The sequence below is a fragment of the Styela clava genome, chromosome 1, assembly GCF_964204865.1.
Source record: "Styela clava chromosome 1, kaStyClav1.hap1.2, whole genome shotgun sequence".
NCBI lineage: Eukaryota > Metazoa > Chordata > Ascidiacea > Stolidobranchia > Styelidae > Styela > Styela clava.
The window spans coordinates 2151057-2173112 of record NC_135250.1 but is presented as its reverse complement, the minus strand read 5'-3'; the positions used below and the strand labels follow the sequence as shown (position 1 = coordinate 2173112).

Below are 22056 nucleotides of genomic sequence, written 5' to 3'. Positions count from 1 at the left end.
AAGAAAAAATTGTGAGGGCCGCAGTGAAATGCCAATTTTGAATTGTGCGCGTCCCATGAAACAATTTTTTTTAATTTAGTGAACCTGGAAAGTGGGAGTAATTTCAATCCCTTTGCGTTGCAAAGCCTATACCCTAGTCCAGTGATGAGCTGGAAAAATCGTAACAACCGGAACGCACCTAGTTTGCAAAAATTTAATATATCCAAAACACAAGATTAGAATCTAAGAATTAAGAGATTGAACGAATAATGGCTACAGACTTATTATGCATAGTATGTGAGGAATAAGGATTTAAAATAAGCAAAGAAGGAATTTAACGAATAAGGTTGCGAACCCTGATCTAAAACAACCAAGCCATCTCACCAAGTTTCACAATTTTACAGCTCTTCGGAAAACCATGGGTCGAGCGCATCGTCAAGCCTGGTGCTGGCAGGATGAATGGTTTGGACTAAACATGGCCGACATTCGAAGATTAGAGAAAGAGACCCAAGCTGAATTAGAGAAGAAATTTGGAGGAGATTCATCTATTGATAGTGATGATGGAGCAGGAGATAGCTTGGCTGAAAAGGTAGGTTTACAATTTTGTAACATAGGTGTCCACAAAGTCCCTTTACAATTTCCATTTTGGGGGCTCCCGAAGTATGCGAACCAAGATGGCGGACATCGGAATGTAATATGTGTACTAGGTTAGGGTTAGGCCATAATTTTAGGTATAAATACTACGGGAGGCTCTTGACTAGTCTTCGAACTGATAATAGGACAAAAATAAGGAAAATTGGAAAAAAATTATCGCCTAACCCTAACCTGTTACCCATGTTACGTTTTGATGTCCGCCATCTAGGTTCGCATACTTCGGGAGCACCCAATTTTGTTATGAAGTCAGTTCTCAATATATGTTTACCAGGTTTGTTGTGTTTAGTCAGTAATTGTTCAAGTATTTTGACCTCATTTAATATATCTGTGAGGTACAAAACAATATATGGTATCGATAAATTCCCTTCGCACTTTTAAAAAATTTCATGACTGTTTAATTTGATATATAAGTAGTACCAAGCTGTGTATTGCGAGAAAATTTGCACTTTTCACTCCTGGCTTAGATCAATTTTGACGCCAACTCGTTGAAGAAGATTTTTATTCCAGCTCTTAATAAAATAAAGTTGGACCACAAAAACTTTTTGAACGCAAAGTGGATCGTTTTGCTATTATGTTGTTGGTATTTTTTTTGTTGTTATGAAAAATTCGTTTTTCTCATTCACTAATGGACCAATTGCTTTGAAATTTTCAATTGTCAAAGATTAATTTTTTTATTACTTCTAATTATTCCTTAAGAAATAATCCTGCCTTTATTGCCATATTATGATCTATTATTTTATATACAAATTTTATTACTACATTTGCTCTTACCAAGGCCCTGTATGATTAGCCACATACAGCTATAGTTAAATTTTCTCATCCCCGGACTTGACCTTGTATGATTTATAATTTCGATGACAGTTCTGGCATATTGTAGATTGCGGTAAGAAGAATGTTTATTGATTTTTAAATGGAATTTAGGAATTTGCTGTGCGGACCTCAGGGCTTAGTTTTATTTTATTAGTTTGAAAGTTGTGGCTGCAGAAGAATAATTGTTGAGTTTACTTGTGAGTACAGTGGTTCTCAAACTTAGTGGTGCCCTCGACAAGGGGGGTGTAGAAAATTTTTTGAGGGGGGGTGGAAGTAATTAAAAAAGAAAAAATTTGTAAGATTTGATCTTGCCTGGCTTATTCTGGATAATTAATTTCTTTATTCTTCAGAGATTGCAGAGAGCTGTTGTGGTTGTTGTTATTTTTATTATTTGTTATATTACTTTCACCTTACTATCTGTAATTTGTAGCTCATTGTTGGTTAGTTATTTTTGAGGGGGGGGGGGGGGGGGGGGCGCAGGACTTGACAAATTCTATAAAGGAAGCGTGCCCTAAAAAGTTTGAAAAAACTGCGATAGTATTTCATTGATAGTATTCATTCAGAATTGGACAAAGCTTTCCTTGACATTGTTGGATTAGGTTAGTGTTAAGAAGTCCTAACCACAGTTCTCATTATTCTTAAAAAATTAATCATTTTTAGTTGAAATATTTTATTCAAAATTAATAATTGACTTGGAATTGAAAGACTGAAGTGCAGTAGTTGAGCTTATGTCATTGTAGTTGTTAGGCCGATTTGGGGGCAACGTTTCAAGTGTGTGAAATTTGGCTTTGCCACTAAAAAAGGTTGAGAACCACTGCTTTGGAGGAAATGTTATTGAGCTGATGTGTGGCTTTCTGATTAATAATAATAAATATTGATTAAAACTGTATAATCTATTATTGAGTTGTAGAACACTTGTTAATTAGGGTAGACCTCAGGGCTTTGCCTAGTTTTATTGTAATTGTTTGAAAGTTATGGCCGCATAGAAAAACTCTTTTGGTTTACTTGTTAATGTTACATAGTTTGAGTTATAGTTTTTGAGGATCAGAAAATATTTAGAAAAGCTTATTCTGTAATCAACCTTGAATAAACTTGGCTTAAGTCAATGACTACCAGTGTAGTAGTTTCACATTATGGCTGATATTATTCTTTTTGTTTGCTTTGGAGAAATGTGAATAGGCTGTGAGCAAACAGTTACTGTTTACCGAGAAGCAATCTATTATCCTCATTTTGAAAGTAATTTAACATGGTGTTGTAGGTTTTATAGTAGATTCAGAGATTGTTCTAATATAGCAATGGTTCACTTGGACCTAGTGCAGTATGTTTTGAGTGTTTTAAAGTCGTTTTGACCCAATTATTGAAAAAGGTTCGCCATCCCTGTTATAGATAATACCCCATAATCACTTATACAATGCCAGGCTTAATTTCCAGCAATTCTAAGCTTATCCTTCATACTTATCTTTAACAATATTTTCCAAGTTGGAAGGCCAACTCATAAATTATCCATTATTCATGAAACCTGTAGAGTTTATCTGACATTTACTTGATTCTCTATTGATTGTTCCTTCATATGTAAGAATTTAACTCAGCAGGATGCCAGTTATTAGACTTAGGGCTAAGTTTGTCCTATTGTATTATGTATATGTAGTTCTATAGGAGTATACTTAGGGGTAGAGTAGTTTCATATCACTCTGAGAAGGATAGTGAAGGCAGATGATGCACGGTCGATTAGAGCAAAACTTGGGAAGTCTGTTTTACTTAAGTAAAGCCACGCCATGATTTCAAAAAATTGCTGATGGCATACAAATAATGATGTAGCGATAATAAAATATATAATAAAAATAAATATCATGCAATTTTTTCTGTATTAGTAATTCAATTTTGCGACCATGGAAGCACTACATGACGTTTAATATTTGTGACTCGGGTTGTGGGAATTTACGAATTTTTTACAAAATTTGGGTTGCTTGTTGCTTGAGAAAAAGGTTGATAACCACAGTACTAAATCACATATAGGCAAATATCAAATTTACTATAATGTTTGATGCTTCTTACCATCATCGTTCAGGTTTTTAAAGCTCGTGCCGCTTTCCCATACTTTGCCGTATATTTCAACATTTTGCTCAACCCCAGCGATTAACTGCTCGTTTTCTGAGCTTGGTTATGACCGGGATATTTCGATTTTCCCAATCTCAAATCGCTTAAATAATACTTGTCAGAAGCCTAGCGTAGAGTGAATGTGTTTGCATATCCTAAAGAGGTTGTTTTCTTTATTTAGTTACCAACACAAGTACCCCTTTCACAAGTAGCTAAGAATGGAATAAATGACGAACAACCTGAATTGGTGAAAAGGAAAAGTATGGAAGATATGCAGGGACAAGGTATGTACATTTTCAATGAGGCCTAGCTCAAAAAACTTAAATAAACACTGATTAAAATAAACCTGGTTAATATATTTTGAGAATTGACTTCATAACGAAATTGAAATTGTAACAGCATCATTAATATTCAAATATTCAATTCACTTTGATTGTCCAAACCATAAGGACATTCCAGTAAATATCCTTAGTCAATGAAATGCTTGTGGTTATGCAGATATTGCTTTAACATTAACAGGAAACTGGTATAAACCACTAATGTTATTGGAAGCCTAATACGAGTGATGTCATCTATAAAGCGATTCGAATCATCTAAGGACATTTAACCACATTGTGGTAATTACTATGCAAATAGCCTTGTTGGACTTTTGGATCATTTTGTTATTATGTTGTTCTTGTGTTACTCCCGTAGTATGTATACCAGGTTAGGACATAATTTTATTCCGATTTTCCTTATTTTAGTTCTATTACGAGTTCGAGGACTGTCTGTGTTAGCCAAGTGAATATACCCCCTGCCCATAGGCTTCAGTCTCTTTACACAACTTGATGTAAAGTAGGCGAACAAAATTAGTTACTTCCATATTGGTATACACACTTCTGTAGCGCTGTTCTCATTGTCCACTGGATTGTCGTTGTCGCTGGAAGGCTATTGCTTTTATGTGTTTCTAAATTTTTTAAGAATTGTATGAGATCTCCTCCCAAAAAACTTCTAAATTTCACCTTTCTCCCCTGTTGGGGAACGTTGTTTTACGCAGTTTATTTTGCCATGTAAATTGAAATTTTGTAATTGAAATCACTCATTGGCTTGTAGAAGTGTGTATGCCCATTTATGCATATTTTGGCCCTCCAAAAGTGTGTGTACCAATATGGAAATACCTAATTTTGTTTGCCTACTTTACATCAAGTTGTGTAAACGGACAGAAACCTATGGGCAGGGGGTATATTCATTTAGCTAACACAGACATTCCCCGAACTTGTAATAAAACTAAAATAAGAAAATTCGGATTATGGCCTCACCCCAACCTGGTACACACACCACGGGAGTACCCATATTTTACAATCAATAAGACTATTAAAAACCTTGCACTATTAGATTCTGTATAAAAAATTTTATTCTGCAATGCGAATGTGGTATCTTTGTCGTATTACATTGAGAATAACAGGAACTGGTACCAACCACATCAGTTATTATTAGAGGTATATCTCCTAAGTGTCATTATCTAAATCAATACAGTTCATCTGGGATTGCTTATCCAATAATCTGCTTACTGATAAGCTGATTGCCAATTTGAATAGTAATTAGCATTCAGAAAGGGATATTATGCATGACCAGGGATGGCCATTTCCGAATACTAAACTATTCCGAATACATTCTAAAATAATGTTTTCGAATCTGGAATTCCGAATACATTCTAAAATCGAAAATAACACATTTTTGTTTTAGTTGATTAAAACCCAGTAAATTAGGAAATAAGCTTCAATAGAAATATCAGAATGAAGCCACAAACCAACAGTATATGTACACAAAGTAATTGATAGTTTATAGCTATCAATAAAAAATAATAGCAACTTGTGACACAGTCAGTTTGTTAACATTATTCACTTTGTACAAATGACCATATGAAATAATAGCCAAGGAGTTGTCTGATGCTTTCTATCATTGGTACCATGATATTACGATAATAGTCAAGTCTATTGACAAAAATACTACTTGTATTCAGATAATTGTGTATATTTTCTGAGAGTAATAAAATTTATTGGCAATACAGGCAACAACAATCGAAAATCCATTATGCCTCTAAAAATTCTAATATTTAGGCCTGAGGTATTCTACTACCTACCAGTATATTGTTATTATGTGTAACATAATGTTGTGTTTGGAATTAGAAATAAATTAGTAGAGAATAGCTGACCACCACTGCCAGCGCGCAGCCAGGATTTTCGAAATCGGAAATTCCCATTGCCGCCTGTAACACCCACCGCCGTCTTTTCAGCGTATAATGATCATTCTGTTACGTAAAATATTCCATCCATGACAACTACGAGATTCTAAAATATCTTTATATATTAATTTAATATGTCCAACGTAACTCACGGTTACTTCTTCTTACGCCAAAAAAAAAACATTACTATTTGGTCCACGGCGATCTGTGACCTAAAATTACGAGATAAACTGCCTGATGTATTTAATTTTAATACGTATTTTTGCAATCTTGCCAACTCGTTATCGCCGTTAGAAAAATCTCAAATAATTATATAAAATCCTGTTAAGTGTAGAGTATAATTCATTTCATACAATGAATATACATATAAAGTTTAGCAGTAAATTAAAAATACATATTCATCGCCGCGATTATGCCACCTCGACTTTTAACAACAAATAATATAACAACGAATATATATTTTTCTGTTGTGCAAAGTGATGAATTCGTGACCGACACGGGCATATTTAAAATGTCTTGCTTTATTAATTTAATTGTCTTCAATTTAACCTGCGGTTGCGTCAACAAAATAAAATCCTCACCACTCTTATATACCATTGCAATCCGCCGTCATAAAAATAAAAACGTGAGGTAAACTGTCCGATTAAATATTGTTTTGATCCGTATTTTGCGAATTCGTCAAATATTTAGATGTACTAAATATTGTTATTTGTTAACAGTGACTCCGCTCGATCGAAATGCTGCCACTCTGATTATTTTTAGATAAAACTGTTCGAGAAATCCATAAATATGCTGTAATATCTCAGAGTAAAATTTATTTCATCACAATAAAATTGATTGAATATACTTTAGATTAATTATATTATATACATCCTCACAACCCGGGAAAAAGTCGCGTTTCAAACCTTGTATCGTGTTAACATGAAAATATTCGACGGCAATTTAAAGTAATGGATAATCAGGCAAATCCCGCCCTCAATTAGTGACGATATGTTTCTAAACGCCGACCAAAGGCACACGAAATTTTGCGATTTTCACTGCCTAGAAAAGAGTTTTTTAAATTTTCGCGGGCCTCAATAAAACTTATATTGTTTACGGTTTTATTTTCAGTATTCTAAATTGCCGCTTTTCAATCAAAAAGTTGCGTTGTCTTTAGAAACTCGTCGCCGATGAACGTATTTACCAGATTCACAATTCCGTGCGCGTACAAAAATAAAATAAATGTTATCGTTATCGTGGAACAAATTTGTGGAAAATTTTCGTTTTAGAGTAAATAACACAATCGTAAAGGCGTTTACGGGCCTAAATAACACGTTACGATGATGAGTGATGAAAACAATCACGCGCAAGTTTCTATCGAGAATGTTTTCATTCAACGGAAACGTCTTGAAAGCGGCGTCGAAAATGTGTGACGTCACACAAATATCCGATATTCATATGAACGTGAATTCCGATATTCGAATGACGAGATATTCGAATACATTCGAATACTTTATTCGAATTGGCCATCCCTGTGCATGACGATGCAGGGTTAGGATTAGACTCATTTATTAATTTTGCAATGGCAGGATAAGATTTACATATTAATCACAGGGAGAGGAAAGTCGATAACGCGGCGTAATTATATGGCAAACCCCAATCTTTCGTCTGGTTACCAGTTTATGTCTAGTATGAATTGGTTAGCCAGTTATTTATTTGCTGATGGTGAAGCCGTAACCGACCAGCAAACGTTAATCACAGCGGCGACCTTGGAACCCACTCAGGGTATTCAGTGCAGTGACAAGCAATCCGAGCATATTCCTAACACTTAGCACATGCGCCCCACCATCGAGCCAGTTTGCTCAAACACTAGAACCAGGGGCATAGCCAGAAATTTTCAAATGGGGGGGTTCTGAATTTTTTTTTGTCAAGTTAGATCGAAACTCCTAACGATCGAACGCTGGAATACGCGTGTTTTTATTAGTCTTGGGGTCTAAAAAGCATTTGAAGCTACGGAAAATTGCTATCTATGATACAGGACAATGATTTTATTTTTTTTACATTTCAAAATGGGGGGGTTTCGGCCCGCAAAACCACCCCCCTGGCTACTCCACTGACTAGAACATCCACTAAATATAGAAAGCTGAGTTACTGTATATAGGTTTACTCTTGCAAAAAAGGTGTCAGTAGATAGCAGTATTTCAACAAATTCATATTTAGGATTCGTTTAATCCCGGTTTATGTTGTTTCACAATATAATTGGAGTACATTGTCCTAAATAACTATTTGAAGTTTTCTATTACAATTGTTTGTGAGTTGTTCCATTTAGCTTGTCTTTATCCTATGCACTTCTAAACTGGTTTCTTATTAATCTAGCTTTGAGCAAATATTTCTTATGGCGTATATTTATACCTCCAATCTGAGCAAAACCAATCTGTCCCAAAACAAAAAACGACTCGTGTGTACTGAGATATATTTTTTGGACTGCGACTGGAAAGACTGGAATCTTTTTGGCCACAGCAGATCAAAAACACTGTGGATGATGTTGATGGAAGGGCGATTCTGACATATTCAGGGGGTAGCCAGGAAATTTCCGTGGAGGGTGTCTGAAATGTTCTAAAAAAATTTCTAATTCACAAGTTATATCGCAACAACATGCGAGTCCGGGTTTTCAAGATACTTGTGGGTCTAAAGAGCATTTCAAGTTTCAAGCGTAAAAAATTGAAATTTTTTTTTTTTACATTTTGAAGGGGGGGTGTTCTGACCGAAACCCAGGGTAGACTCCTTCATATATTCAACACCCCCTTTTTGAGCAGTATGTTAAGTTCAAAATGATGCAAAACATCAAAATTAAACCTCTCATTTCTATTTCAGTTACCACGACTCGTAAAAAGAAACTTTCACGCCAGACGTCATCAAGTTCTATGTGGTCAAATCACAGTAAAGCCAGTGGTAAGTTGGAAAGTACGGAGTGACCCAAAAAACGGAACGCATACAATACGTTTCAAATGATTTGGATTCCGTCACAGATCTTCACAGAATTTGTGGAAGTGTGATGCAAGGCTTTTGAATCACTCAATATACATTTCTGTTTGTGCTACAATATCCTTGCAATCAGAGCATATAGGCCCGAGTGATTCAAACCCGGTGATTCATTATGCCGGCGCATAAGTAATAAAAAACACCACACACTTTCATTTTATTGCAGTATTTTGATCACTTTTTGGTTTTCCCAACTGTGGCCCGCAATGCCTTCTCAGAATTTTTTGCGGCCCTCCAATTTTGCAACCTTGGACCACCCTGATATAGGTGCACAAACATAAAGAAAATAGAGAGGGTAGAAGTGCACAACCCCAATATTCACCCAGTACAACCTTTTTGATTGTTGCTATGGTATCCTTGGAGTTAGTGCAACATTGCTCGACAAGGACCCAACATTGTATAACGTTCCAATTAATCTTCCGATCCAATGACACCAAAAAAAAAATCAATAATTACGATATTTTCAGGTAAATCTACTCTATCACCCACCATAGCAGAATGGAGAATGCAAAGCATAGAACAACACTCGGATCAATCTTCTGACGAGGATGAATTCTTTGATGCGATTGGTTAGTTGGTTTCACTTATATTGTGTTTTTATAAGGGATGGGACGAGTCCGGCATTACAGGGGGCGCTTCAGAAGTTCGTGTACCGATATGGAGGTAACTAATTTTGTTAGCCTACTTTACATCAAGTTGTATAAAGGAACTGAAACCTATGGGCACAGGGTATATTCACTTGTGTGAATAAAACAATAAATGTGAGAAATCTTGTGTTATTTTTTTTTGTTTTCTTTCTGCGCCTTTTCAATTTCTAATTTTGCATGAAGTCCATCAACACCGTTTTTTTTTTAATTTAGAATTGTCGAAACAGATAAGTAAGACAAGTAAATAATGTATTCTATGGAAATTTCCTGAGATTTTAGGAAAAACTATTATTTTGACCACATAGAAATGCCTTTATTGCCGATTCATTGAAGTATTTAGTATCAGTGTTTTAACCCAAAGCTGAGTTACTCAAATACTTAACACTGAGTATTCAGGCGATGACCAATTGGCGGAGTTTTTGATCATCATTATAATACGAAAATTACGAAATAAAAATCCGAATTGCATAAATCCGAATTGCATCTCGGGGACAGTAATGATAAAATTATTCGCTTAAAATTGGGAACGAAATTTACAAACTGTGATATGGAGCTTAACCCTGACCTGGTACACATACTACATTCCGGTGTTCGCCATCTTGATTCACATATTACGGGAGCGTTTTTTTAGAATCTTCCCTGTGGTAAACAAAATGTGTATTTAGCTTTTCAAGACTTTCAATGATTAAATAGCTTTTTAATTTTGAAAGTAAATTAAACTTTGAGAGATAAACAAGTCAGTTCATTTATAAACAACATAATCCCCTCACACCAACGTAACGCCCTACTGTATTGGCGAAGTTTAATTTTTATCGACACATCTTAATCACCTGACGGGAAGAAATCAATGCTTATTAATAATTCAGGAAAATTCCAGGTCACGCTTAACCCTTTGGTTACTTTGTAGTTGTTTGTATTAAAACTATCTATTTAAATCTCACACAGGTTGAGCTCAAATAGTTAAAGTTTGCTAAATTTATCACTGCCATATAAATCATGCATTTTCCATAAACTGTCTGATGTCCATTTTTTGTCCAATTTAATCCTTAAAGATGATTGTTTTGGACTCAAATCAATAAATCGTTCTTTCACCCAGAAATAGATTTTCGTTTTCGGATGAATATTTATATTGTTTACGCCATCAGGGTTTCCGCTGTATTATTTTCTCATTCATGTATTTGCCATGAACAAGTCTGCCAATGGCCGACCACTTGGTATTTACTCATGCCATATTTATACATGGCTAAGCCTAATAAAACTATTTTTAAACACATCGTGGATAACAATTTGAATATGAAATATTAATTTTAATCCAAAAAGTGTTGTTTTCAGAAGCAACTGGTGCATAAATAACTTCATGGAGATTAATTTTTAAGAGTAGTTCCTAAATTTAAGTGTGCTAACTGGTCAAAAACTGTTTTCAAGTATTTTCTCCAAAAATTATGTAGCGTTAATAAGATGATTTCCAGACTGAAAATTTAAATATAGGGTGTCCATAAATTCCTAACTTTTTTTTAAATAGAAAAGTGATTTTATCGATAACATATATTGTTTTGGGCCTCACAGATGTATTAAATGAGGTAAAAATACTTGGACAAATATTGATTAATTAAAAAACCACAAACCTGGTTAAGATATATTAAGAACTGACTTCATAACAAAATTGAAATTGAGAAAGGACTTTATAGATACCCTGTAATATAAAGATTGCGACAAAAAAATGGTGCTTTGCTATCATCAACATTAGTTAAGACTATTAGTTCGTTTCCACATTTTATACCTGATTTTGCTGTGCTGCGAGGAGTTCTGCAATTCTTGCACCTACGTCAATTCTCTTCACATAAATGTTTTTCCTTTTTTAGAGAATTTTGAGATCAGTTCGAACAGTGGTTTGAATAGCTTGGAGAAAGATCGGTGGGGTTCGGTTGAAAGTTTGGAAAATGAACTGAAGAGAGAGGTAGAAGAGGAAATTGTACCTGTCAATGATAATGGGGGTAAGATAATGAAATTTTAGGTGATAAGGGGGGTGCCCGAAATGAATGATTGAATTCAATTTGGCAGAAGACAGTTTTGGTTTTAATTTCCTGTGGCCTTGGAAATTCACAAATAATAATATATGAACCAGCTTTTGATCGCTGCTAGCAACGAGCTTCATTCATTTCTTGTTATGGTCCATGAACGCACAGTTGAACCTCACGAGGGCGCTGTCACGTATATTATTACTCTGGTGGTATTTTGTGATCTTGTTTCTCTGTTAATTATGATTGATTAAATTTGTATAATTTTTTTTTGTCATTCCCTCTAAATCCTCAGACCACAGGCGACTCCTTATCTATTGCTATGAATCTCTCACGTGTATGAATTCTGATGTGTATATTTAATTTTTTACGATTGTCATTATACACGTTTGTCAATTTTTCGTGCTTTCATTTTTGTGTTGATTCTTGCATGATAGAAATAAATTATCTGAGTCTGAATATATGAATACATGTGCACATGTGCATTTAGGCATAGTTAGATAATAGATTAATCATTTCTGGCAGGTTTTTATTATATAAATATTCATTTAACTGTGAATCCGGAATAGCAGGCTTTTCTGTTTGCTTCGAATATTGTGCGAAAACAGTGGTTCTCAAACGGCGCGAGACTTGACAAGTTCTAAAAAGGGGGGTGGCTTGAAAACTTTGAGAACTAAGTGATAGCAAAAGCCTCAATGTTATTCGTGTGCCTTGCAAAGTTAAAGGATTTTTTTTTTCAGGTAACCTAGAATCTACGATAACTTATCAGATTAGTGTTGAAGAGGATTCGCTAGCACAGGTAAGTTTTCTGTCGAGGTATTTGGTCAGAGCTTGACTCCAGTTTATTTTGACTCCATAATCAGCATAATAGACGATAAGATAATTGATAAAAACAAAATAAATAAAACTGATTATAGAATTGGGAAAGCAAACAAAACCTTAAGAAGGTTGAAAACTTTTTAAGGATGCTCCTGAAATATTTGTATCAAGATGGCGCACAACCTGAACATAGTATGTGTACCAGGTTATGGTTGTTTAGGTTGTGCGTCATCTTGGTATGAATAATTCCGGTGCGCCGATTTTAGATTGGAAGGTGTTTTTAAAAGTAGTACGTGTTTGCTCACCCACCTCTGTCCTGTTTACTCAGCTGTCCTCTATTTGTTTTACAGTCGACCTCATCTTTCCACTTGCCAGAAACCTGTAAAATCAACACATTGTTCCTTGTATTGCATGGTGGGAATCCTGTAGACTCATCTCCTGATGGTGCTGGTAGTAGCTCTACTAAACAGGTATGAAGATGGTACTGAGTGACCAAAATAAACAGAATCCATAAATTTCCTAACTAAACGTTCCAGATTTTCATCAAATGAAATAAGTTGTCTTACCAGCTTTCTCCCAGCTAGGGGTAAACAGAATCATAGTATTGTAGAAATATTACAGTGTTATTAATTGTGCCCGGAAAATTTGCCGTAGGAAATTTCACCTTAGGAAATGTCGGCACATTGGAAAAATAGCAAGAGCATTTTGCTGTACAACAAGTATTTGTGATAAAAACAAGTTAGGTTTATAGGGTTAGGGTTCAGGGTATGCTCTTAAATAACGAATCGTTTTTACCATTACATGGAACATTGTGGCGATTGCTCTATTCTATACACTTTTCTCATGCAGGCTGATGTCGGCACCCTCTCCTCTACATTTGATTCAGTAGTTGCTTCACATTATAAGACAGCAATGGGAAGATTTGCATTCAGACTTGTTTCCTGCCCTCCTGTTTGCGTGGAAGCTTGCAATGCTCTGAAAAAGTATGTCCCTCATTTTTTTTGTTGTATTACCCGTTTTAGGGTTTATTTTCATCCAATTGTATGTTATATAATATATTTTTATCAGAAAATTTGCTCAGAGCAAAGTCGCGAGCTGTGCCTAATTGATGCAGAAGTAAAGTAGACTTTTCTCTCAGCTAACTTATGAGGGATCGATAAGGTGCAGAGAGTGCAGAAACTAATTCAATATTTTGCAACATTTCTTTTCCTTTTAAATATTTTTATTTTGCTGCTGCTATCGGATTTATGTCGACTTCTTTGCTGTTGACTGTTAGTCGTTAGCAGATCAAATTTCTGATGAAACTTTATACCAATATAGTTAAATAACGCTGCACATTATGTGTTCATCATTTCCTCTGTGCATTTAAATTCCTTTGTTTTCAGTCTTAGCCCAACTGGCTACGATAGCTCATCATCTCATCCGTTCTCTAGCGCCCTCGTATCAGCATACGCAACGTACAGTTCACAATATTCAGAAGCCGTCAACCTGACGTTTGCTTCATGCAACTCTGTTTATAATTCTTTCACTTTGTCTGAAGAAGGAAAAGGATTCAATGGCCAGGTGAGAAGAAAATTTATTCGGGGCTCCCGAAGTATGCGAACCAAGATGGCGGACATCGGAATGTAATATGTGTACTAGGTTAGGGTTAGGCCATAATGTTAGGTATAAATACTACGGGAGGCTCTTGGCTAGTCTTCGAACTGATAATAGGACTAAAATAAGGAAAATTGGAAAAAAATTATTGCCTAACCCTAACCTGTTACCCATGTTACGTTCCGATGTCCGCCATTTTGGTTCGCATACTTCGGGAGCACCATTTATTCTATGAATATACAGGGTGTCTATAAAGTCCCTTTACAATTGCAATTATGTTATGAAGTCAGTTCTCAATATATCTTAACCAGGTTTGTCGTTTTTTATTCAGTAGTTGTTTGAGTATTTTATCTCATTTGATACATCTGTGAGGGCCAAAACAATATATGGTATCGATAAATTTCCTTTGCAATTTAAAAAAAATTGAAGACTTTATGGACACCCTATACATTTTGTTCTGTGTCTTATGTACCGACTTTATGGACACCCTATACATTTTGTTCTGTGTCTTATGTACTGACTTTATGGACACCCTATACATTTTGTTCTGTGTCTTATGTACTGTATCTTGTATACATTATGAAGTATCTAAAAATTATTGGGCACTTTTTGCACCATATATACTTACTACTTGTGCTACCCATACCACACGCTTCATATGTGTCATTTGCAGAAATTCTCCCATTTGTACTAATTCCAGCACTTGTCCTATTTGTACCATTTGTAGCTAAAGAGTTGAAACTATACAGACCTTGATGTACATTTTATAATTTTTGTATCTTAGGCCTCCTATCATCAACGATGTGAGGTATCTTTGAAATGCTGTGCGTTACTTGCACCGTTTATACTTCATTGTACATACTAATTATGCTACTCTTTCCACCACTCACTATTTTTCTGCACGAAACAGCATTTCAAAAATGAGTGTCCTACGTATACAACTTGTAACTCTGGCTCCAAAATAACAAAATATCAACTTTAAAACTTCTGAGGACTTGACAGCTAAAACTATGGCATTAAACCCAACAAATTCGCTTCAATTTTTCATATAATTTAAATTCTCCTTCAAAAAACCTTCGGAACCTCTATTATTTACTGGTTTTTCTTCATTCCTAAGTACTTTTTTGTTCTCAAACTTCAGGTTTGCATTATAGCAGACAGTGTTGGCGGCCTAATTGCCTATGATATGTTAGTTTGTTCGCCAGAAGGCAGACGCAGCAATTCGACAGTCGGGAATAAATGGGGTGCCTCTCTAGCCCCTCATGAGGTAACGTTCTTTTTATTAAGTAATCTGAATTTTTAAAAGTCTTGTCGAAAAAGGTTTTATATGTTTTTATCAATTTTATTTATCTGGTGGGACTATGCATGAAAAAGGTGTTCTAGGCTTTTTTCCTAATCTTGTGGTGGACTAATTTTGAATTTCGAATAAAAAATAATTGAGATTTTATTAGATGACGGCAATAACACATTTTTTGGGTTTCCATAGAATATCTGGGGCTCCCGAAGTATGCGAACCAAGATGGCGGACATCGGAATGTAATATGTGTACTAGGTTAGGGTTAGGCCATAATTTAATAAATACTACGGGAGGCTCTTGGCTAGTCTTCAAACTGATAATAGGACTAAATGAGAAAAATTGGAAAAAAATTATCGCCTAACCCTAACCTGTTACCCGATTTACGTTCCGATGTCCGCCATCTTGGTTCGCATACTTTTGGAGCACCGAATATCTATATTATTCTTCATGAGAAATAATATAATGGACGTTTGAGTTTATATTTTTGAAATAAGTGGTGATTATATCAACTATTCAAAATTCTAAAAAATGACTTTTATTGCTTGATGCTTTTCTGAAAATATATATTACAATTTATTAGCTTTTCCAAGAATGATTTTTTTTTCAAGTTTTGAATATTTTATGAGAATCAATCATCATTAATTGTACTTCGGAATTTTTCCAAACAACTTATTACCTTCACACGCTTTACTAAGTCTTGTCAAACACTTTTTCACTTGAACACTTATTCCTGAGCTCTCCCCAATTTTGATTCCACATAATTTTTTTTGAAGACTGACCACTTCAAATTTACTAAATTTCAGCTGAATTTACTAAATCTTCTTCACAATTTTTTTTTTTGCAAACTTCAAATATATCCAGTTCACTAATTTTATTTTTACACTATATATAATATAGGGTGACCATAAAGTCTTGGGAGTTTTTAAAATTGCAAAGGAAATTTATAAATACCATATGTTGTTTTGGTCCTCGCAGATATGTTAAATGAAGTAAAAATACTTGAACAATAATTGATTAAAAAACAACAAACCTGGTTAACTGACTTCATAACAAAATTGAAGTTGTAAATGGACTTTATGGACACCCTGTATATATTCTTGTGTAACCCTCTCTTCATAAATTCTGAAGCACCATCTGGTGCATTCACTCTTTTATTCTATTATGTCTTATTTATTCTCGTCCAGCTATGAATTAAAAAAGATTTATTTTCACAAAAATTGACAGTTCAACATAAAAATGTATCTGAATTCATGAAACAAATTTATTTATTATATAATTTTTGTCAAATTTGTTACAACCCCACGAATATTAAATTTTCCGAACTCAGGAAGAAGATCGCCATGCATCGAGCAACAGTTTACCTTCCTCCCCAAAATTTCGATTCACACACGAAGAGGTTGAGCCCATGGGGGGAATCCCAGACCCAACCCCCACCGATTTGGACCCCCTAAAGGTCCCGGTCTCAAGATATCGACGATACAGTGCTAACTATTGCTTGGATGTGCAGGTGGGAGCATGATGCATCCAAATGAGCACTTGTTGAATCCCTTCTGCACGATTTAGTGTTCGAGATGTTTTGTGAACGTATCATACGTATTAGAAAGCCAGTCGTTGCATGTAGCACTCACGATTTCAATATTATTTCACATCTAATTGAAAGGAAAGTAGGTAATAGTGTGGGATAACACTTGGATAGTGAGGAAAGCTGTATTTTGTGAACTGCTTGTCTGAGGAATAAACATGACCATGCAATTCAAGAGTCCTGTTGCAAACTAACGCAAATGAATTTCTGCAATGTTTCGTCTGTCTAAAATCAGACTTCCTCAGACAAGCAGTTCACAACAATGACCATTGTTTGTCTGATTTCGGTCAGACGAAATTTTACTGAAATACATTTGTGTTTGTGTGCAGCAGGACTCTATTGCTAGTTTTAAACCTGTAAATGTACACATCACACAGCAACAGGGGTGCAGCCAGTAATTTTCAGAGAGGTTTCTGAAAGTTCTAATTTCCAAATTTGACTCCAGCTTGCAGGTAAAACGTGGGTTTGCAAGAGTCTTTATTCGGTACTCCTGAAGTATGCGCACCAAGATGTCGCATAACCTGAACCCTAACCTGGTACACAATCTGAGTTCAGGTTGTGCGCCATCTTGGTGCGCATACTTCAGGAGGTCCCTTGTGGGTCTAAAAAGCGTTTTGAGTTATGAAAAATTGCTATGTGCGATACCGGGAAATACTTTTTTCCCCCTTTTTAAAAGGGGGCTTTCTACCCCCAACCCCCCTCCTCTCTGGCTACGACCCTGCACAGAAAGGCTGAACATGACCTTAATCTATTTATTTTCTACTTATACCTATTTTTATTCATTATCACTGACCTCTTTTCTCAAGTGCAATTAAAATGTTTCGCATGGATGTTATGTCGTTTTACTTGATTGTTGTGCATGCACGTAAATATCCTTCAATTGGAAATTGAACATGTAGGGCTATACATCTATTGTGAATTAAACATGTGGATGCGGCCATGTTAGGGCCACCTAATTACTCACTGTAGATCTTCTTCTTCAATAAATTTTCACCGTATTTTCTTACTTAGTTCATACTTGAACTAAATTCTCTTTATTCATCTATTTGTTTGTACTAATCCTGCACATTTTTTGTGATTTGTTTTCAGTAGATTTTGCATGTTGCTTGTTGTTTTATGTTCTAGCTTAGATAATTCTAGCTTAGATAATGTAAAATACATAACTCATATAGGTGATATATGGAAGTATATGCATGGTGGTTGAAAATATTGATAAATTTTTGCATGTTATCTTTAATCAAGTTTATAATGAGTTGTTTCACAATTTTAGTCCTTTCACTATTAATCACTCACTATTTATACTGTGCTACACAGAGGAGTTTCTAAAAAAGCTGAAACGAGAAATAAAATGGGCTCCATGATATATAGAGTTTAATACAAGGAAAAATGCTAACATTGGTGTTGTCTGTCCCTAAGACCTCTGGATTCTCTATGTTCATCAGCTTAACTTGGGTGTAAGAAAATGATAGGCCATGTTAAACTGAAATATTCCGCCTGTTTCTCTCAAAAATAGATCAAGAATAGGTTATCCAAAGGTGATAATTCAAAGACTTTATATAGTTAGACTTCTGTTGTTCATCCCGTATACCAGTGGTTCTCAACCTTTTATGACTCGTGGCCCCCTTTCGGAAGCTTTTAGCACCCATGGCCCCTACTTTAATATTCCAGAGGTATTAATAGGGTTATTTTCATTGATAGATTCCAAATCCCATTATGTTAAAACAATTTGCACAAAAGAGAGCGAAAACACCCTGCGAAATAACCTTGTTGAGCAGCAAACTAGGAAAAACTGTGAGATTTCTTTTAAAGTAAAAGTAAATTCAGATTTCAGCCCATCCTTGTGGCCCCCCTCCAACCCTCTGTGGCCCCCTTAGGGGGCCGAGGGCCCTCGGTTGAGAACCGCTGCCATATACCATCCTTAAACAACCCAACTATTAGATGTTCCAAAGAAATAATAGGAAATATATTTGTTGTATTCCTTTCGTACTACTTGCTACTCTACTCCAAAAAACAAAATCTCCCTTCAAAAGCTAGGAAACTAAAACTGGCAAGGTAACGAATATTCAGAAATTTGGCGCTCCCGTAGTATGTGCACCAAGATGGCGCACAACCTGGTACACATACTGCGGGAGAACCATGAATTCCTCATATATTTTAATCAAAGCCTTAAAAATTTTACAGAAGAATGCCAACACACCAATAAAACCTCCACATCCTCTCGTAAATCCACAATTATCTCGACGATCGTCATCTGGGATGAGTCTCGATGTCAATTCAAGACTGGATTTTGAAGTTGCTGACGTATTTATATTAGGTTCGCAAAATTTATTTTCATCAAATTTATTTTACTACTTTGTCCTTGGTATTAAAAAAGAGGGTCCTGAGCTCTAGATTAAAGAGAAAAGAGTAGCGATATGAAAGTTTCACTGGAAGCAAAAATCTTGGGCCTATAACTTTATGATAGGCACTGATGGAAGAGTTGCAACCCACCTCGGATGTGCCAAATGCTATATAAACAATGGTCGGTCTTAACTGTGATCAAAGACGAGTCCCCTTTACTTCTGAGTGAGAAAACTAACTTTGCGTTGCACTGTAATTTCTCCTTGAACTTGTATCTCGTCTATGTTTTACTGTTTAATTATTATGCATGTCACATTTTTGAGGCAAATAAACATACATACATCCAACATGAACTGGTAACAAGACTAGAGACTAGGTTTCACTGCATGCCTAAGCCATCATATTAACTTACCTCTCTCCCCTTTCATTTTAAAAAATTACGTTCAATCCAACAATGAAAAGTTGTTTGTAAGCAGCATATTTTGTTTTCGGTACAGGTAGTCCACTAGGTGTCATACTTGCACTTCGCAACTCCATCAGTGGAATTCAAGAACCCCCGTTACGGCCCGCGTGTGGAAGAATCCACAATACTTTCTACCTGGCAGATCCTACTTCCAGTAGACTGGAACCTTTGCTTGATTCCAGGTAAAAAAAATCTCTATCTTGATGTCTCTATATTGAATATAGCACATAGTGAATTGGTTCTCAACCTTTTTTCTTTTATGGCCCATTATTCTGACACAAAAAATTCTGTGTTCTATTAACTTGCTCATGCAAGAGAAAAACTACGAGAAAACTAAAAAGGGCTTCACGAAAATAAAGACACTTCCACTGTGATAATTAGTATGTGGCAATTAAAATAACCGAGGATTATAACTTTTTTTTTTTTCATAGAAAAAAGGGGGGCACAAAAGTTTGAATGTGGGGGGGGGGATGAAAGTTTGAGAGCCACTGCTTTAACACATCTAATCGACTATCCTAACACGAAAATCATATACCATTTTTCAGTGGAATTATTGTTTGAAATATCTCTCTCAATTTTCATTTCAGGTTCTCTCGAATACCAGTAGTAGATGTTGCGCGATATCACAAGTTTCCACTGGGAGATGGAAGATCTCTGTCATTAGGTAAAATTATTTATTACATCAGGGGTGAGCAAATTACGGCCTGCAGGCTGAATCCGGCCTGCAGGGTGTTCAATTGGCCCATTTGGGCCTGCTCAAATCAGCACAAGCTGATTTAAATAAGCTTTTGAATCTAAGCAGTGGGCTTTATCAGTCTCATTAATTATTGTGCTACTTGGTGCAAAAGATGTTTGTTTACATTACCTGTTTCGCTATTTTTTTGCGAAAAAAACATTTTTGTTCATAGTTTCATATTGAGCCTCCAGCCCGATAAACAAGTTTATTATCTGGAAATGGCCCACTCAGGAAGATTATTGCCCACCCCTGTATTAGATAAACTTTCTCAGTGCGGATTTTCCCAATGTTAGAATCCAATGCTTGGTATTAGAACTTCAGTCACAGTTAGCTGTCTTATAAACTTTTCGCCCTGTCATGCTTCTTATAAAGGATTATCTATAAATCATAAACGAGAATATCGGTCGGAAACCGAAGACTTATTGATTGAAACTGCGGTTTCGATTCATGACTCAATAGCGACACCACATGTCCCATCACTAATTAATTAATAACTCGCTAATTATACGACATAATTTATCCAAAATCAATAGGCTTCTGGTCCGAGATATGATGAATGCAGAATTTGGAGCAGATTCAACCATGCCTTCGTGAGATATCGCGTGCATCTAACAGACAAACAGTCAGACACATACCTATCAACATGATCTAAATCCACAGCAAATTCAAATAAAAAAGCTTTTAATTAAATAAAAATAAGGCATTTTTCTCAAAACTCTTGACACCTATATTTTCCGTTTTTCTTGTCCCTTCAAACTGGTTCTCAATATCCTCTGTACAATTATACAAATTTGGTAATCAATGCCAACCTACCTGGTGTGTCAGTGACTTTTTGTCCCAACGTCCTATTAGGAGCGAAAACCTAATGAAATTGACTTTGTAATGCGTTGTATCTTTTGGGAAAAAATCTGTTGAAGCTGACAAATTTTTTTGTTTTCATACAATTTCTAACAGGTGAAAGTCTGACAACGAACCTCCATTTATTTCTCGAATCGGAATCGAAAGAAAAACGTAGAGGCAGCGAGTGGAGCGTTTCATCTTACAATGGAGAAGGCATCAACAATGCTAATCAAGGTTTGTAGAAATTCTTTATTTTCAAATCAGCATTTTGCCCCTGAATAATCAAACAATTGCACGAAAAAGCAGGCTATCTTTAAGAGTTTATCTATCCAGGCGTTTTGCATCCGGATATGTTGATTATAATTTTGTGTGAGCAACTTCTGATAGCTATTGCACTGGCAAATTATGTGACTTCCAAAGCAATTGGATGCAACTTAAAACCTTACATTTAATTCCTGAAAATTTCTGTTTGTATAAAAATTCAATGCAATAATAATTGGTCTAATTCATGGTTTCACAGCAAAATAGAGTTAATCAAAATTCGGATGGGTTCACATATTCGAATCCCATGCAGGGTTAATTATGTGCAAGAGGATTGCTGGACTCCCCGCTGCCGTAGGGTGGTTCACGTAACTGCTGGTCAGTTACGGTTTCCTTCACCATCAAGTCCATGCATCTGAAAACAAACAACTTATCCTATACTCGATATTGACTGTAATCGGACGAGAGGTCGTGGTTCGCCATATGATTAAGCCGTCTTATCGACTTTCATTTCTCTCGGGATTAATATGTAAATCCCATCCCATACTTAAATTCCAAACTATGCAATTATGATCCTATAAAATATCCGAGTAAACACATAGATATTGTAATATTATCTCATACATACATGCATGTTACAGATATGTGATGCAATAATGCATTTGATGTTCA

At 35.5% G+C, this 22056-nt stretch overlaps 1 protein-coding gene across 3 annotated transcripts in view; it reads left to right on the top strand.

Annotated features, from left to right (window-relative positions):
• LOC120343027 (membrane-associated phosphatidylinositol transfer protein 2-like) overlaps nt 1–22056 on the top strand; it is a 40265-nt gene that overhangs the window by 5572 nt on the left and 12637 nt on the right. For 2 of the 3 annotated variants that reach the window (XM_078116207.1, XM_078116198.1), the window contains exons 7-21: nt 384–568; nt 3722–3824; nt 8618–8695; nt 9253–9354; nt 11295–11426; nt 12191–12249; nt 12620–12739; nt 13119–13252; nt 13655–13832; nt 15007–15132; nt 16490–16669; nt 18926–19058; nt 19582–19729; nt 20135–20211; nt 21238–21357. In XM_078116207.1, coding sequence (XP_077972333.1) covers nt 384–568; nt 3722–3824; nt 8618–8695; nt 9253–9354; nt 11295–11426; nt 12191–12249; nt 12620–12739; nt 13119–13252; nt 13655–13832; nt 15007–15132; nt 16490–16669; nt 18926–19058; nt 19582–19729; nt 20135–20211; nt 21238–21357 — 1875 coding nt within the window. The remainder of the gene's footprint in view (nt 1–383; nt 569–3721; nt 3825–8617; nt 8696–9252; nt 9355–11294; nt 11427–12190; nt 12250–12619; nt 12740–13118; nt 13253–13654; nt 13833–15006; nt 15133–16489; nt 16670–18925; nt 19059–19581; nt 19730–20134; nt 20212–21237; nt 21358–22056) is intronic. The other variant, XM_078116213.1, reaches the window with a different exon arrangement.